The 18,192-nt window shown below is 52.0% G+C and overlaps 5 protein-coding genes across 5 annotated transcripts; 2 read left to right on the top strand and 3 right to left on the bottom strand.

The window, feature by feature from the left end:
• Positions 1–650: 650 nt before the first annotated feature.
• Positions 651–2,189, bottom strand: MAA_10133 (glycoside hydrolase family 27; the record flags this gene model as incomplete). Its single annotated transcript, XM_007828131.1, has 1 exon — positions 651–2,189. The coding sequence occupies one exon, from the start codon at positions 2,187–2,189 to the stop codon at positions 651–653; it is 1,539 nt and encodes a 512-aa protein (XP_007826322.1).
• A 3,142-nt stretch (positions 2,190–5,331) lies between these two features.
• MAA_10132 (Metallopeptidase, catalytic domain protein) lies at positions 5,332–6,380 on the top strand (the record flags this gene model as incomplete). The annotated part of the gene is made up of 2 exons (XM_007828130.1): positions 5,332–6,297; positions 6,351–6,380. The coding sequence occupies 2 exons, from the start codon at positions 5,332–5,334 to the stop codon at positions 6,378–6,380; spliced, it is 996 nt and encodes a 331-aa protein (XP_007826321.1).
• Positions 6,381–10,937: 4,557 nt separating this feature from the next.
• MAA_10131 (methyltransferase) lies at positions 10,938–12,060 on the bottom strand (the record flags this gene model as incomplete). Its single annotated transcript, XM_007828129.1, has 2 exons — positions 10,938–11,432; positions 11,524–12,060. The coding sequence occupies 2 exons, from the start codon at positions 12,058–12,060 to the stop codon at positions 10,938–10,940; spliced, it is 1,032 nt and encodes a 343-aa protein (XP_007826320.1).
• A 2,774-nt stretch (positions 12,061–14,834) lies between these two features.
• MAA_10130 (Major facilitator superfamily domain, general substrate transporter) lies at positions 14,835–16,744 on the top strand (the record flags this gene model as incomplete). Its single annotated transcript, XM_007828128.2, has 7 exons — positions 14,835–15,269; positions 15,330–15,437; positions 15,500–15,515; positions 15,582–15,636; positions 15,690–15,702; positions 15,760–16,121; positions 16,186–16,744. The coding sequence occupies 7 exons, from the start codon at positions 14,835–14,837 to the stop codon at positions 16,742–16,744; spliced, it is 1,548 nt and encodes a 515-aa protein (XP_007826319.2).
• Positions 16,745–16,909: 165 nt separating this feature from the next.
• MAA_10129 (D-isomer specific 2-hydroxyacid dehydrogenase, NAD-binding protein) lies at positions 16,910–18,064 on the bottom strand (the record flags this gene model as incomplete). Its single annotated transcript, XM_007828127.1, has 1 exon — positions 16,910–18,064. One exon carries the CDS (start codon positions 18,062–18,064, stop codon positions 16,910–16,912), a length of 1,155 nt encoding a protein of 384 aa, XP_007826318.1.
• Positions 18,065–18,192: the final 128 nt, after the last annotated feature.

Raw genomic sequence — 18,192 nt, 5'->3', positions numbered from 1 at the left:
AAATGTTGTGAGCGACCTAAATGCCGAGTATAATAAATGGCTCATGAGAGTGAAAATATTCCTTCCTTGGATGTAGGGGTGTTGATGCCATCAACAACAGCAGTTCTCTCCCCGCATCATCTGACCAATATTTGGTTACACTGCCCAGGAAATGCGGCGGGGTAGAAAAGTCTAGTAAGACATGCTTAATTTTGACTTTGGAATAAGGCATTCCCTTGTCGGGCTAGCCCACCGTTTAGTCAAGGGTCATATGCATGCTGCGCTGACACTGGTTCTGAGCCCAAGGTTTCTGCCAACTACATTCTGGTCATGGCAATGTTTATAGAACTTTCTGCTTTCGTCTGACAGAACTCCGGAGATGTACACATGAAAATCAGCATGTTGTTGGTCAGGATTCCCTTTCCACGAAGGACATAACATAGGACCAAAGTGAGGTTCATTTGGCTTTGCACTTCGTCCCAGGATCTCGACAAGGTTCAAGCTCACATGTTCAATGAAGATTCATCATCGGGCTCTAGGATTTGAAATAGACACCCTCCCTCGGCAGGTACGCATAACGTGAGTAATACCATTCCGGCTTGTAGTAGTGCTTTTCGATCCTAATTTTCAAATGGATAGGCAATAATTGATTGCAACCGTGGTTCCACTAGTCAGCCAGGTGTCTGAAATAAGAACCTGCTCATAAATTTCCCTGCCCTGACAGCAAAGCCGCATGTACCAACTCTTGAAGACAAACCCACGTAGGTTAGGTCCAACAAGACACTTTCGCCTTCGCCCAACAGCACAGAAATATTTGTATCCATCCGACCCTCAATTTCGTCAGTCCACGCATTCCTCACCTGCCAGCACCCACTGATGCCAAGGTCCGTCCAAGACACAGTCACTTGCTGTTGTCCCCTTAGGGAAGTGTTGAAGCCGCCTTGGCCCTGGTCAGGACCATAATTTGCAATCACTACAACGGCACGACTGTCTTCTGATGGCCCTGCAATCCACGCCTGCAGCTGCTTTGCGTCCTGTCCCCCTGTCCCTGGATTCCGTGGTTGCATGGGGTATCGAGCAGTAAAGTCGGCCAACTGCAAAACTGAGGCATTCAACAATAGAGAATGGCTCAGACTACCATCCAGCTGCGTCAAATCTGAGTCCAGGATCAAGTTGGATCCGGAAGCAATCCCATGGGTCATTATTGTCTGTTGTTGGGTGGCGTTGACACCAGCAAGTGTTTCATTGTTGCCGACGGCAAGACTGGATAAATCCGCATATATATTTAGCGCGAAGGGCAAGTCAAGCGCAGCAATTGTCCAGTTGCGATAATTATCAATGGCTCGCTGAATAGCCTTCCAGGTCGTCAACGTGCTTCCTTGATAATTGATGATATCGGAATCGACTCGCATCGAATCAGCATTTTGGTTCCATATAGCAAAGGACGGCTCTGACAAGTCTAGCTGCCAGGAAATATCTAGCCGCATTTGCCGGCCACTGTTCTCAATTGCCTTGTGATACGCAATCACGGCCTCGCTCTGGTTTGCCGGAAGTTTGGACTGTTTTCCCGGCGGAGGCGGAGAGCCGGGGGTCACATAATCGAGCTTGATGAGGTCTACGCCCCTGGAAACAGCGAGTAAGCATGTATAAATATGGGAGTCGCCACGAATTTTGAGAACATACCACGATGCGAACTGTGCTACAACAGAGTTGTGCCATTGCTGGACTTCAGGGCGGCTGTAGTTGAAAACGCACCTCGCCAACCCTTCCGTGCCCGAGCATACCTGACCAATCGTGACGTCTGTTCCGTAGATGGTCTTCTTGGCATCTGCTTTAAGTGCACCGGGTACGACATATACACCCAGGCACAAACCTCTGCTGTGGAGATGATTGGCAAGATCTGGGAGGTTAAGTATCTTGTTGTACATGATGCGCCCGAAGTTGTCAGTGGGACCGGTCCAGCCTGCATCCAAGTTGCAATAGGGATAGTTATTGCCGAGTGTGCTACTGAGAACATCGCACTGTTGGATGATGGAGGATTCGTTCATCTCAAAGGTTGGCGAGTGGACCGACATGCCGAAAGAAGACCAACCGTACGCTGGGCCATTGAATCCATTTGGAGTTTTACCAACCTGGAGGACTTTGAGCTGTTGCGATGCAGTGGGCATCACCAGAGACTGGGATAACAGGAAAAGACTGGCGAGAATCATTTGTAGCTACTATGTTGGCTCTACACTGACCATGGGGTAAACTTGATTTGGCCTCGAGGATACCGGAAATTCGCAGGAGTATATATACGAAATGGCTCACAGCAGAGATGGAGGCTTTCGCCTAACGGTCTTGCCCGCATCCGTGGAATGCAAAGGCTAAACACCAGGGCCACTCAAGTTGAGAGCGCCACATCGCCAACAGTTATTGGCCAGGGGTTTCAAGTGGCGGCTGTCTTGCTGCAATAGTGTATCCATCGACCAGAGCCATGTCTTAATTTATACTTTTACTACCGCCGCATGTGTCAGTGGCTGAAGGGCCTCGAGGTCAACAGCAGAAGCCACGGCAGAGGGGTGTTCGCGCATACCATCGACCACGGTGAGTCAATCGCCAAACCAGCTTTCTAGCCAAGGACATCCCGCACGTACAAGGTGAAATAAAAGTAACCATATATTTAAGGGTATGCGGGAGCAACAGATAGAATTTGATTCTAACCATCGGTTCTTCTATCATGGCCACGACTTCCTTTGGTTCGATGGTGATTTGTTCCGAATAGAGCTACCCTAGACAACAAGCGCCACGGCGAGGCAGTCTGACATTGAACCATGGGCGAAAGAAGCCTCTGGTAATGCTTCTAAGGCTACTACGTTCATTGATTGCTTTTGGGCACAGGGGGGAAAAGTTTACAGGGAATAATTAAAGACAAAGACTGGCTTGCACCTTGTTGGCGGCGGGATGGTGGCAGGCGTTGTTATCTGCAACGCATTTGCAGTTCCCTGAGAATTGGCAAGATACAATGGCAAGCATATTAAATTGTCAAGAGTGAGGAATATTTGGAAGTACGAAACGTTTTCATAAGGATGCATCTAAACGAAAGAAGCCGAAATGTGTCAGGTCGATAGTTGCTCTATAAATGAGATTTCGTTTATATGCAATTAAAGTATACGCCTCAAAACTTGTCAAGGCCACAGAAAAATACTCGAAAGAACACTTGACGCTTATTGCTTGTATATTGGAGACATTCGGCCAAGGGCGCTATTACTAGATGTGTTTCCTCCATGGCTCGTCGCTATTTACATAAACCACATGCATCAAACAGCCATCCAATACGTCCGCCGGCCAGCAGTTGTTCTTGTGAGCCGATGTTTCACCGCAAAATGATAGACTAGAGGTGCCATATCATCTCCTGATATTTAAGGAATTAATAAGCTCTTTTGTAACGCCGGCCTCTTCTGTCGTCCGAGTAATAGTACGTTGGCTGCCTTTGACTGCTGCCAGCTTGCCAGTATCAGTTACAATGACGGGTGCGGGCCTTGACACTTTAGATGTGTAGGGGTAGCTTCGAGGGCGCGAATGATGTCGAGAATGATGCCGGTGTCGCGTCGGCTCGATATGGTGATACAATCTCTCTCTTTCCTTGGGCGGCGCTCCGAGGTTGAAGCACGAACGAATCACCCAAATAAGGAGTCTGGTAGGATACCAACAACAGAGTCAATAACTATGCCCGCAATAGCACCTCCAGTCAGCGTGCTTGTTCTGTCGTCGTCACTGCTGTCTGCGGTGACTGTAACTGTAGTAGTCGCTTGTCGAGCGAACAGGGACGCTCTGATCGCGGCGAGGACAGCGGTAGGTGTCGTATCAATCAGTTTATTGGAAGTGGTAAAAGGCCAGAACAGCCCATTTCGGGTGAGTAATGGAGCGATTGGGCGTCACGGGAATCCGAAAGGATGACTTGACAAAGGACAGCTTGAGAAGAACAAGGACGTAATGACCACAAGCCATCATATAGTCGAGGTTATACGCCGACAAGTATCAACTGGCTGCGTACACAACATGCACCAAGACAGCAGTGGACGAGACGCAGTCGTCTGACAAAGAGTTTAGCATTTAGTCATTGCTTGCTTGTTCTTGAAGTGGTTCGAGGCTTCTCATAATAATCTTCTGCAAGTCACCCGACTGCCCAGCCACAACCCGGCGTATATAATATGATACTAAATGAGTGATAACCTCATCTTGCATACGTTGTGTCAAATATTAAGCGAAAATCCAATTCATCGTCCAAAACGCCATTTTACGCGACTATAGTTTAATTTTCCCTAGTACTATGTGTTCAAGCTTTCGAAAAGTTATTTGACTACCCGACAGCAACGGCACGGTTTAGGGTTAGGGTCGTAGCAACCACACCTGGAACAGCTTGTAGCACCGAAGTGTGTTGCGAACATCAATTGATTGGTTTCCCCCCTTTCGAGCAGCAATCTAATATCTCAGCATCAAGGCATTGATTACATCACGCCCTTGCCCAACTCCACTCGACTACTACCCATCTTTATTCTCCTGTATAAGCCTGGTGGGGAGTTGCACAACAACCAATGTAACCGATGTCATTGATCGATTTGTATTCACTGTAATTTATATTTTATACATTACACCTAGATGTTGGAGTGGTTGCAGCCAACGAAAAGGGGGCCGAAAAGGTGCAGCGAACCGGCTTAGGTAAGCCGGCTCAACACCATAAAAGGGAGCCCACGATAGCAACAGCTAGCTTTCAATAGTACCTGACTTTTACACCATTTGAACCCAATAGCCCGATCATTGACCTACACTATAACTTCTTCAATAGTTCCTTGGCCAGGAAGAAACTAATGCTAGAAGGGCAGCTGCTACATAAGTCGCTAGACATCAATTCTCCTCCTTGACTTTATATGTCACTAGATATTTATATATGACGGATTAACGTATATCCCGGCTCCCAGGCAGGCCGCCAATGATGCCTCAAGCCAGTTCTCGACCAAGCCACCGACGGCCGGGACAGGGCGCCTCAGCCATGTACAACCTCAGGTGGCACATGTTGACCAAAATGAGAACCGACCAGCCAATGAACACAGGAAGCAAAATCCTCAGATTGATTCACTGCAATACTCCGTAGAGAGTTCAGAATTACCTGTGAACATGAAGTAAACAGGCAAATCCGACTTTCTCTGGGAGTTCAGACCGCCCCGTTGGTCCATAAAGACCGACGTGGCATTCTGCTTTTTAATCGAAAACTTCATCCTTACAACATCTCGTTAGACATTTCATGTCATCAAGATACGTTCTACCGCCAATAACCATCATCCCCCTGTCTGGAAACTGCATACCAATCAGATGGCCGCCAGTACGAGCGACTGGCGGGCTCGCCCTGCCGCTGTGCTAGTACCCCGACCGAGTTTCTCGCCACGGTCTTTGAATTATTTCAATCCCAGTGCCACCACTGAGATATCCATAACCGCCAATGACTGTGGGATCTTTGAGCCACCTCGTTGCACAGAGCTAGTTCTCACCAAGGGGCTCTCGGCCCTTGTCTACTTAACCAACAACAAAGTCGTCGAAGTGATTGCCTTTTCAATCACCTTCAAAACTGTGCACTTCGCAGTAAACCACAGCCTTGCCAGCTTTCAACATCAGCTGCGCACCCTGGGACGAGAGCCCAGTCTCCTCCGCAGTCGACCGACGTCTCGCTCTCCACATAGCTATCGCTGCGTCACAGAACAACATGCTAAGACGGACCCCTGTTCGGCCCAGATTGGATTTGGAGACCACGTCCCGCGATGGGCTCCTGGCAGCGTCCTGACTTATGTCATATGCACCGAGACATTTCCAAGCCCTGATGACGCCTCTTACACTACCAACCAGCTGACCGAGGCCATACACATGTGGATGGGCGTCGGTGCCACCTTTAAGCAAGTGAGACGCGACCGCAAGGCCACATTCAGGGTGGTTTATAGGCCTAAGCATCGGCCTGACACTGAGGACGTACTAGCCAATGCCTTCCTCCCTAATGGGGGTCGTCCAAATCAACGCACCCTCCATATCTACGGCCTGGCCTTTTCAGATACCCACGTCGATTATCAGGCTAATATTCTCGCCCATGAGATCGGTCATATCCTCGGTCTCCGCCACGTATTCGCAAAGGAGAGGGAGTACAAGTGGTCCGAGAAGTGGATGAACGGATGCCAGAACAGTGTGATGGACTATTACCCTGACTCGAGCCTGTTGCGCGTCCAGCAACAAGATCTTGAAGAGTTGAAGGAATTCTACAATTCCCCTATGACCGAGTACCAAGGGAAACCGGTAATTAACTTCGTGCCACGGAGCTCCGTGTACCCGAATGTCAGACGCTATAGGAAGAGGAAAGCCAAAAGGGTCTTTCTTAAAGGGGCCATCACTAAAAGAGGCTTGCTTATTAGCGGGATTTAGGCATCCTGGGACATGGGGTGATGGAGCAATATTGTCAGACGATGATGATTCTCTTTCATGTATATAGATTTTGTCCGATATGTGCAGGTTTTTTCCCTGCTTCGGCGCGTAGGTTATTCACATCAGTTGTGTACTTGGACTACGCTTAAATTACTAGATAGCTGCATAGCTACACAGCGAGGCAATAATATGGCCATCACACGAATAATGTGCCAAGACGTAACCGGGCTCCTTAGCATGCTCTGGGACGTTTACTTCGCGGCCCATGGCTTCTTAACTTCAGGCTAGAGTTCCGTGGAGGCACCGCAGTCTGTATTCGCGATCCATTCCGCCGACCGGTGTGTATTGTGCTCGTTCTGTCGTAGGCAAGAAGTTCCAACATGCCTCGAGAGGCCGGGTACATTATTTTGTGTCCGGGGACGAGCGCGCGGGGAGAACTCGTCAATGTGCCTCGGCACATGGTCGATAATGTCGGGGGAATCCTCACTTCTGTGAGACGGGCGGGACCGCACGACTTGATTCTCGTTCGAGGCATTTCGGACCAAGCTAACAACGTCGAGAAGGTCGGTTTTTGCACGTCACCGTAGTTTGGTTTGATTTCAATTGTTCACCGTCTTTTTGAACGTCCCAGTAGTTCTTGGCTGCTGGGTGATTCGTCATCTCCTCTTCGGAGTCGAATATGAGCCCCTGCTCGGCACAAAGGACAGCACCGTTGAGATCTATGATCGGTCTTAAGATGGGCCTCCCGTCTCGTTCGGGTATAAAAAAGCGGGCGAGGTGACAGACACTCCTTGATGATTCGAGTTCAAAGCAGCGAGTCCTCGATACGATGTTTCCTGATCGTCGTTAGTACGCAAATGGCGTTAATGTGGTATGGAGCGTGAGCCTTCGTAGGTTGGAATTCATCGTCTCTTCGACGTGAATCGACTGACAACAGCACGGACGTTTTCCAATGCGCTGGCCCTGAGGGTTGTGGGATGGCCTTGGGAACTCAGTGTCGGCGGCGAGAGCTGTGATCTGCGTCCTCGCAGCCCCAGGTACATATCGCCGTCCTTCACAGCCCAGAGAGTTCCCTCGGCGGTTGAAGCTGCAGCCAGTCCCGCCTTGGTTACTGGCCTCTTTTCCTTTTCTATCGATCGAGTCTGGTGGGCTTGTTGGGGAGATGGAAGATTAAACGGCCTACCTTGTCCTTGCCTTTGGGCTTTCTTCGAGTGCTCTCGAGCGATGATGAAGCGATGGCGCCTCAAAAGACTGGCTTCGATCAATCTCTTTGGACTATGATCAAACTGGACGAGTCTGGCTGACTTGGTATGCCGGATTCGCTGGACCGAAGGAGAATGACGCACTCGAGATGCCGTCTTTGTTCCTCATATTGTGCTGGATCAAAGAGCCCGTCTGCTCTATGGCGTCGTTATGCCTTTCCAGTGCGTCTGGTTGCCACGCCAATCAAGGCCAGATTATCTATAGCCGAATCGATCTGGTGAACTGCATCGTCAACAGGTTGGTTTGATTTCAGTAGACTCGCCTAGCATGATCAGAAGGGTCTTCACCCGCACGAGGTCGTTTGACCGGCGTCTGAATCTCCAGCCAAGGGAGACAGTTTCTTCAACAGCTGCCCCAACGCTGTCCGCCCAAGGAAACAAATCTGCCAACCTATTGTCCATGGCTGTGATGCCTCCTTGGTTCTTCGGCGTTGAGCATGCCTCCAACTTGCAAACACAATCATTTGTAATCTCTAGAACGGAAGCTACGACTGGGTCAGGCTCGGAGGAGTTTGTTCGCATCGTGATATTTGATACTCGTTGCAACAGGAGGGTAATTTGTGCTGCCAGTGACTGCTTGATGGGTGGAATCATCAATATGGATAGGAGGGGAAAAGCGGCTGACAGATGCCTGTCATACGTGATGATCCAGGGCACGCTTCTATTCGTCGTCGGCTACGCGTGGCCTGGCTTCTCAAGATTACGAGCGGGGAACGATGCTACTCCTGTCTCAGACTCCTCTCAAGTCCTCCAACTCTTCCGACCTAGAATCTATCATGTACGGAGTACCTGCTTCCGAAATGTCCCAAGACCATGCCCCCTACGTGTAAGTATCATGGGTAAAGCAGTTTACTGGCACCCTGGGTGAAATATCCCGCAACATAAGAGGGAGGCTGGAAGAACATGCTCCTTATGGCAGGTGAGATTGCTACGAGGCTTCAGATTGTCTGCCCGTATATCCAGAACCGTCCTCTTTACTGGATTGAAGACGATGTTGACCAAATCTGCCGTGATTAGCTGAAGTAGTTGACTTCCACCGAGATTGTCGAAGATGACACGAAAAACTCGCCCCGACCTCAGCTAAAGATGCTGGAGGCCCTCCGACGAATCTACAAAACGTTGTTCAGTACGATCATTCCGAGCACAACCAACGGCTCCTCGAGTATCTTCGGAAGCACTGTGAGTGTCTCTCGGATGTACTAAGAATACCTGATAGCAACTTGGCCTGGTATCCAACTAGACTATGCCGGGAGGGGGATTTCAGCGATGCCTCTTTCGTTATTCTGGCATCATCCATGAACATGACTTGTTGGCGGGAACTCCGCTTAAGCATGCAAGGAAGCGAGCAGTTTCGAGACGTTCAAAATCAAACTAACGGATATGGAAGATGACACAACGCACCAAACAATAATATTTCACCATTGCCGGAAGAAAACCTGGCCAACGGGTAATTTCGCGTTACGGGACTTTTGCGGAGTCTAACACACGACGACCCGGCAATGCAAGCGACGTCTTGGGTGCCTTTGGCGATGATTTGCCGCCAGCCGTCATCAGCTAGTATAAGAGACATTATTAAACCGTGTGTCAACCGGGGTCGTCGATAGCGGCTGCGGTGGCTGTCGGCATAGCCGCCGTGACGCACCCCGTGGTCCACGGCGCCGAAACAGCGACACGTATACTTGGCGATCTGGCTGCTTCCCGAAGACGAGGCCAAATCGATAAACTTGGCAAAGATACTTTCGCCTGCGGGTCGGGCCGAGCCGGGTCTTGCCTTTGGGGATGAAGTTGAAGTCTGGGGACAGAACTAGCTATGTTTTGCCATTACGGACAATCTAGGCGTTTCGTTGCAACAGATGGGAGCAAAATGAGGAAGGAACTGACACGGCTTCGACACCAAGTCGCTGTGGTGTAGGCAGATGTAACCTCGTACACATGTGCTTCCCATCAAAGCTATTGGCTGGGTCAACGAAAGCTCAGCTACAAGAGCACGCTCGAGCTTGACATTATACCAAGGCCAGATGTTGAACCGGTAGTAAGATAAACGCTGAACAGGCTGGGAAATTCTTGGAGCAGGACGTCCGGCCGCCACAGGCTTTTTTGAACAATAATTTCCGTACACCCCTGGCCTTGCGCTCCGCCGTTCCCCCGCGACTCGCTCTTGCAAGTTTTCCCTTTTGTCAGCCATTTCATCGAAGGCTCCATGTCAAGCCTCCAGCATGGGGCGGAGAAAGACCGCTCTCGTTTGGTCAAGCACTCGCGGGAGCAATCTTACTTGTCTGCACTGATATTTGCGGTGAGTGACTCAAACTTGTCCAAGCTGAATGCCTCTTTTTCCCTGGCAAGTTTGACGGATGTCTTGAGTACTAGCACTAAACGTACTGGATGCTCGATCTGGTCTTGTAGTCGAGATTTCCCAAGCTACCACTGCTCTTCGACAGACGGCAGTCAAAGATTCGGCCGTTATTACTCTCACGGGCACCAACAGGGAGAGATCATATCCACTTTCGGACAAACTCACGAAATCTAGGCACCTGTTCCAGAGATTGGTGTCCGTCCTTCTGGTTGTTATATGCCTCGGCGATCCTCGCGGCCCTTTTTTTGTCCTCGGGTTACAACCCTAACCCTAACCCCCTTTCTGTACGAAAACTATACGCGTATGAATAGCTTCAGCTAGTTTCTGTTGTGGGTGCTTTTCGCCATTTTGGGCCTGCTTAACTGACACGTGTCCGGCGTTTCCAGGCTCGAGTCGCCACATCCGCCATGATGGGCAACATGAAAGCTGTCCAGATGTTCGGCTTAACCGATTCCCTTTGTAAATTTGCTGGGAAGCTCCCCAAGGGCGAACTTGAGGTATCAGAAAGATTTCATAAACTACTCATCTGGCGGATTCTTATTGGTATAAAAGTCCCCTTACAAAGTTACGAAAACACGTGTGCTTTACCCAACGCCGATATCAGAATGCGCCAGTGGTCCTGGAGCTCTTCCTATATAATAACAGCCTAAGCCTTTTCTTTGCACATGGAGGAAGCGCTATTACGAACTTGTAGAATATGGCTACTCAACCCAAAAAACATATAACCCAGTATTTGCTGGCACCTCAGCGGAGGTAATGATCAAGCTTAACCATACCGTGGAAGAAAAACCTGCCTCACCTCTTCCCATCTCTACACAGAAGCCGAGCGCCATGGATCGTATATCTATTTTGCGGGTGCTGAGGCATCCCCATCCACGAGACTAGAACCTCCCAACAGTCTACTCGTCATACAACACCAAGCACCGCACCTCGATGGACCGGCGCCTGGGAATCTTCTCAGGGGCATTATGGTCTTGAAAAGCACCGTGTGCCATTCCCACGACAGTGTCCTTGCCCTCATGCGCAGAATCAAAGTCCACAAAGAGAAGAGCTTCATCAGGAGCCAAGTTACTCACGTAGTAGAACCTGAAATGGGCTTGCGGCCGGAGAGCAGTAAAGTGCGTCTTGTAGTTGTTCAGTGTGTAGATGGGTTCCGTGTCACGGCCATATACTACGGTCCGCGAGTCGACAAGCGCAAGTGGCCACTGCCTCACGACGTCGCCGACCGGGCGCCACACATTGACGATTCCCCAGCGCTTGCCGAGCCAGCGGGCGGCTTCTTGCTCACCCAGAACACGGCGCAGGTTCACCTTGGCGGTTTCGGCGTCGTTATCCATGTGGAAGTTGGGAAGGGGCTTGCTCGAGAAGTTGTATGGGTCATGGAGGTTGGTGGTCTGCCTCTTGTGGTAAGAATCGTGAATCGAACGACGAAAGGGCAAGTAGGTCTAGAATGGTGATGAAAAGCAAAAGAGGTAGAAGACTTACCAGTTCGATTCGGCGATGGCGGAAGTTGTACGGGACTGCCTTGGCTGCTCCGGCCGTCTCCTTTACTAGCTGGGCACACTCATCAAAGTACGGCCCACGAACAAAGGCCTCGACGTCGTTCTTATCGGGGGCGAGGAGTTTGTCTTCAGACAGTGTCGTTGGGGCGTGAACCCACTCGACGCCTTCCACACCAAGAGTAGTCCGTGGCTCAAAGTAGCGCAAATCCGTGATGTCAACCACCTTTTCGAGGCTGGGCCCGAAATTGGTCTGATGTTCTTCTCCCTTTTTGAAGTTGAGAAAGGCAGGCTTGCCATCCTTGGTTGCGCCGAGGAAACGAATAGTTCCCTTCGTCCCGTTGGGCTTCTTCCATGGAGCATGCTCGAAGGGCTTGTTTTTAATCCATCCCGGGGTGGTATTTTGTGCCGGAGCTTGAGGCTGCTCAGCCGCAAGAGTAGCCTGTCCTCGCCTTGTGATTACGCCTGTAGAAACTAGACGACTCCTGATGGTTGAGGATAGGCGGGTGGTGGCTGACAGCATTGTGGGCAACGAGTACGAGAACTATACTAGAGTTACGGAGCCAAAGGTCAATAAGAGATTTCCCGTGATTGACTTCCCGATGCAAGCTTAGTACATGGCTATCAAGAAGGGCAATAGGCCGTGGTCCTCTCTAAATACTCGCCGAGTTGAGAGTAGAGGTGAGGTGGTCTAGGCAACTCTACTCAGGCTCACTCAGATGCTCCCATCTGTTGACGACTAGCAAGTGAGATAATCAGCAGAAAGAGAAGAAGCCATATCCCGCTGGGGCGTGTTACATTGAAGCGACTCGGCCAATGCTGCTTGATGCTAACGTGATTGATCGGCAACGTATCGTGCGACGGCGCTCATTTGGCCCGCGAGCCATCGCATACCGCGTCACAAACAGCAGCAAGCAGTCCACTTCCCCTCTATCTTCATGTGTCGTTCTTGGTATTATGGAGAGCATCAGCACAGCCAACTAATAAAATAGCAAGAAAAACAATTCGCGCTCTCCGTGAAGGTAGATGCGAAGAGGCGAAACGGGGCGAAGTAAAAACAAATCTGCAGCTCCGGAACATCATGGACAACCTGCTGGCCATGCATTATGAGCTACTGCACTCAAATCTGCTTCTGAGTCGCATCGGGATGTCGCTGTGTATGACATAGTTCCACTGAGTAGGCCATCTTCAGAAAGCAGCCGCCAACAGCAGTCAAGCTTCTGAGGTGCGATGTCACTCTCTGACTATGCTTTCTGCTTACTCGACATGCAGGCATGCAGTGTAAGCAAGTCAGACGGGAATGCGAATCACTACCCAAATTGCTCGCATCAACAACATTATGGGGGTCACGCAAAAACAACCTTCACACGGGCATACCAGTCCTAGCTCCGCCGAATTGGCGGCTTGAAACAGACGTAGGCTGAGCTTAAATCGTCTGTTATAACCACCCACAGGGCCATGCAGATGTGACGCTGACCTGCGTACAGGGCATCGCAATGACGTTACTGGCATCATCTTGTCGATGCCGCCTCATTGATTGTGCGCAGGCACCATTTTGGTGACGAACGAGAATAGTAAGCAATTAAAAATGGTAAATTGAAAGATATATAAGTCACTTGCGACTTAACATGATGAAAAATATATTACCAACTCCACATATATAAAGATGTACATTGAAACAAGGCGCACATGGTACTAAAAATGCATGTGCTTATTGCATCGCAAAAAGGTCCCGTGGAGTAGATACATGGCAAGTACCTGCGCATATTCAAAGGATAAGCGAGAATACAAGTAGAGAGATCCGCCGGTTGCCCCATCGGAAATCAGCTGTACACAGTCAGCAGCCATAAATATTCGATTGACCCCCTCTTTATGCCGCGAAGCCGGCTAGCCTATTCAGGATACTGAGTTTAGTGCAACACGACGCCATAAAAGGGTTAGGGAAGAGACTTTGAAGGGACTCGAATACTTTTGACCTCCCGCCGTACATATATACGTTCTCCACAAGGTCGCAGCTTGGGTCAAAATTACTGGGGTGGCGCTTCCGATAAACGTCGCCGCCGCAAGACAAGGTCTCTCTCAATCCCCGTATTTTGAACGTCCACCCTAGAGAGGAATTTGCAACCTCACTACCTTGGGTATATTACCTGCCTGTATTCCCCTCGGCGTTGGATAAACCACTAGCCAACAAATTCGTCCGAGACAATGTTGCCATTGGCCACCCGCACCAGTCATCGTTGTGGAGGCTGGAATCATGTCAGATCGGGCCGTGCGTTTGACTGACTTGTGATACTGTACGCAACCACCACGGTTGATGACTGGCTGGGAAAAGGAAACATAACAAGAGGCTTTGAGATGATGAGATGATGCTCTCTTGAAAAAGAGGAGGGATAAAAAATCCCATTTTACTCGAAGATGGAACCCCTTCTGTGATACAGTAGTGTCAGCCACCGTATTTCTAGCACAGTGCCGAAACATGGATTGTATCCTCGGCTTACCCCCGGAGTGGCGTCGCCAAGCGACCACTCACAGGCTTTGGCGGGCCGTCCCGCCTCCGCCTTCATGTCAACTCAACTGGTCTGGTCCGGTTGCAGTAACTAATTGATGAGCGCCGAAAATCCCTCCGCGGTCGGGCGTCCTGTCATGCGGTCAACGTCGAACCTCCCGTATGCTGTGAGCCTGTTGGCTGGTCCAAGTCCCGCGCAGTGGCCGGAAGTATGTAAGTACGTACGGACTCTGCCCGGACTGACAAGGATCAATGCGTCAGATTCGGGTTGGGGCGGCCATGTCCCCCTGTCTGCTCATCTAGATTGCACCCTAGGGTTGCAATGTATTATTAATGGAGCGTCAGCATCGTGTATAACGGGTGAGGGGGAAGAGCAACGGCATGAATCTAGCGCTTCGGCTACTTCCCTATCTTTTATCCCTGGCTCGGCGTTTAACACTTGGCACCTCTGGTGTTGTGTGCCCAACCTGTGCGATTTGTTCCTAATTGCGTAGTTTGGCCTATTAGTCTGCATATTGTCCCAAACCGAGGCCCCTTCGTCAGAAATGTCCCTGAAGCGACATAAGCGAATTGGTCCACTCTGTGTTCGCATCACATGTCCCGTCCAAGGCCGGCATCCGTCAGTCAAGGAAGCCGATGCTAGCAGAGCTGGAAACTCTGTCCCTCGCCGGGGGGCAAGGATAAATATAGTCGTCTCTCCATTGCTGTGTTTTGTGCTCCTACTGTTGCTAGGGCTAGAGGATACGTCCTCGGGGTAGGTTTACTTTGTGCGCATCAATTCCAGTCACGCAATGTCTGTCGGCGCTCCCAAGGAGGAGATGGCGCCTCCGCCCGACAAGTGCGGCTCCTCTGATGAAGGCGGCCCGGCTGAGTCCCCCGCGGCAGACCTCGACGCTCTGTACTCGATATACACGCCGCGACAGAAGCACTTTATTGTCTTCATGTCCGGGCTGGGCGGCTTCTTCTCGCCCCTGTCTGCAAATACGTACCTCCCCAGCATCCCGAGTTTGGCCAGCTCTCTCGACGTGTCGCCGTCGTTGATGAACCTGACGGTGACTGCCTTTCTGATTTTCCAAGGCCTCGCGCCGTCCTTTTACGGCGACCTCGCCGACATTGCAGGCCGCCGGCCGGCGTATCTGATTTCCTTCATCATCTATATCGCGGCAAATATCGGCTTGGCCACCCAGTCCTCGTACCCGGCCTTGTTCATCCTTAGGTGTCTCCAGGTGCGGCTGCCCTCGTGACCGCCTCATTCGTTCGGTGGCCATGTTCTGACACGATGACAGAGCTCGGGCTCCGGCGGCACATATGCGCTCAACAGCGGCGTCATCGCCGACATATCTACCACGGCCGAGCGCGGCAAGTACATGGGTGCTGCGCAAAGTGGAATCATGGTATGCGCACACGGACGCCTGCACCATGTATAGCTTCATCTGCTAACTGCACACTTGGGTAGCTCGGACCAGCAGTCGGTAAAGGCTCCCCTACGTAGCACACGAGTCCATCGGTCTTGTATTGACGCCATTACTGCGCCAAAGGGCCCATTCTAGGAGGCGTGCTTGCTCAATATCTCGGCTGGAGATCAATATTTTGGTACTGTAGTTTTCGCCAATGGCAAAATTCCACAGCCACTGACCAGTGCGCAGGTTCCTTACCATCGTACGTTGACGATGGGCGTCCCGGCTTCCGATGTTTCCACGACGCTAACAGTCACAGTGCGGCGGCGTGTATCTCGTCGTCTTTGCCGTTGCCGTTCCCGAAACCGCCAGAAAGGTAGTTGGCAACGGCTCCATCCCGCCCACCGCGTGGTGGAGTCGCTCGCTGCTCAACGAGTTTGCTCGTCGAAGGGCAGCTCGGGCTACTGGCGGAGCGGCGCCCTCGAAGCAGCAGCCAAGGCGTAGCCTCCGATTTCCAAATCCGCTCAAGGCGCTGCTGATTATTGGGGAGAAGGATTGCGCCGTCATTCTCCTCTACAACGCCATCATCTATGCGTCCTGGTACACAGTCACAGCCAACTTGTCCAACCTGTTGTCGGAGCTGTACCACATCAACACCCTGCAGATAGGACTGTGCTACATGTAGGGTTCCCTGTGCAAAGACGTGCCCCTGGATAAATCCCACGCGCTAATGTTCAAGTTGCAGCCCCTTTGGAGTCGGAGCGGCGCTCTCCATCGTTGCCAACGGACATATCCAGGACTGGAACTATGCGCGGGTCGCTCGCGCCAACGGGTTTCAGGTCGACAAGAAGCGCGGCGATGACTTGAGAAAGTTCCCCATCGAGAAGGCCCGGATCAACATTGTCTGGCCGCTCATCTACGTGGGCGCGGCAGCGACCATTGGCTTCGGCTGGGCCGCTGATAAGCAGGCGCACATGGCCGTTATGCTGGTCCTCACCTTCGTCATGGCCTTGTTCCTGACTGCCTGCTACAACAGCATGAACCTGCTCCTCGTTGACCTATACCCCAATTCGCCTTCGACGGCCTCGGCTGCCAACAACTTGACGAGATGCCTGATGGCGGCGGGGGGGTCCGCCGTGATAGAGCCCATGATCCGCGCCATGGGAACCGGATGGGCGTATACGCTTGTAGGACTAGTCATGATTGTGCTGAGCCCAATGCTTTTCGCCGTGACCAGATATGGACCGAAATGGAGGGAAGAACGGAGAGTCCGCTTCGCAGAAAAGGAAGCAGGGCGAGTGTAGAGCTGGCGAGACGTACACGTCCACAGGCATGACGCTAAAGGTAAAGGCTGTACAATTGAAGAGAAATATGAGAGCAAGCCCCAGGGCGAGCCCTCATACTATAGACGCCGAGAAGGCGCGGTTAGACTAGATCTAGAGAAAATGGCGAGTGAGCTTCACCACGATTCAAGCAATGCGATGCAAAACCTGCTTGCCCTCGAGCCAGCGCTCGACGTTCTCGGCCGTTTCAGCATACCACGCATTCATCAGACCCTCGTCGGCATATCCCATGTGCGGCGTGATGACGAGCCGTGAACGCCCGCCCGTCCCCCAGTAGTTGGCTCTCCTCCACGGGCTGTCCAAGGGCAGCGGCTCAACATCGTACACATCCAACGCGGCGCCGCGCAGCCCCCCGCGCTCCAAGGTGTCGAGAAGCGCGGCCGAGTCAATCAGCGGACCGCGAGACGTATTGACCAGCATGGCAGAGCTCTTCATCTGCTCGAGCTCCTCGGCCCCGACAATGCCCCGTGAGCGGCCGCTCAGAACGTAGTGCAGGCTGACGACATCTGCTCCGCGAAACAGGTCCTCCTTGCTTACCGCGAGAAAAGTCTTGCCGCCGTCGACCCCCCCGTCGGGCGAGAGGCCCATCTCGGTGGCCATGCGGTCGGCCTTTTCCTGCGTCAGGTTCTCGCTCCAGCACACCACGCGCATGCCCCAGGCGAGGTGTCCGATGCGCGCGACGGCAGCACCCAGTCGGCCGAGCCCGACGACCCCCAGAGTGAGGCCGGTGAGGCCCATGGCCAGCCCGCTCTGCCACTGGTGGCCGGCCTTTAACGCACAGTCGTCGGCGGCCACATTGCGCGCGAGAGCCATGATGAGCGCCCAGGTGTGCTGCGTCGTCGGATGGGCGCGGCCCTTCTTGATGTTGTGGCCCGCGGCGACTTGGTCCGTCCGGCCACGGCCTGGCGCCGCAACGACGGCAATTCCCAGCTCCCGTGCCGCGGCGAGATCAAACTCTTCAAACTGCGTGCCGGTGGCCAGCAGGAGCTTCAGGTTGGGCAGGCGGCGCAGCAGAGCACCCGGGAATGCGGTGCGCTCGCGGACCGTGGAAATGAGCTCAAAGGGCTTCAATCGATCCACCAGGCGGGCAGTTTCTGTCTCATTGGCGGGGAGGATGGTGTCGTTGAATGTCGTGACCTGGAGGCTAGAGGGCGGAATATGTGCGAAATGCGGGCCGGATGTGTTGAGGTAGTCGTCGATGATGGCCAGCGACGGGCGTCTCGTGGCCGTCCTTTGTCTTGCGACAGATGACAACAGTGAGGGTGACGGCCGGAGGAGCATGTTTCCAACTTGGGCTTTACCGTTGTATGCAGCGAAACGCAAAGGGTCCTGGTGTCAATACATTCAAAGTTGTTGTCGACTCCTGTGTGTATGCAAGGACGGAGTGCATGTGGTTTGGAAACGGACTC

The sequence above is a fragment of the Metarhizium robertsii genome (genome assembly GCF_000187425.2).
Source record: "Metarhizium robertsii ARSEF 23 chromosome Unknown MAA_Scf_18, whole genome shotgun sequence".
Lineage (NCBI taxonomy): Eukaryota > Fungi > Ascomycota > Sordariomycetes > Hypocreales > Clavicipitaceae > Metarhizium > Metarhizium robertsii.
Note: the sequence above shows the minus strand (reverse complement) of the source record. Positions and strands in the feature narration are given on the sequence as shown.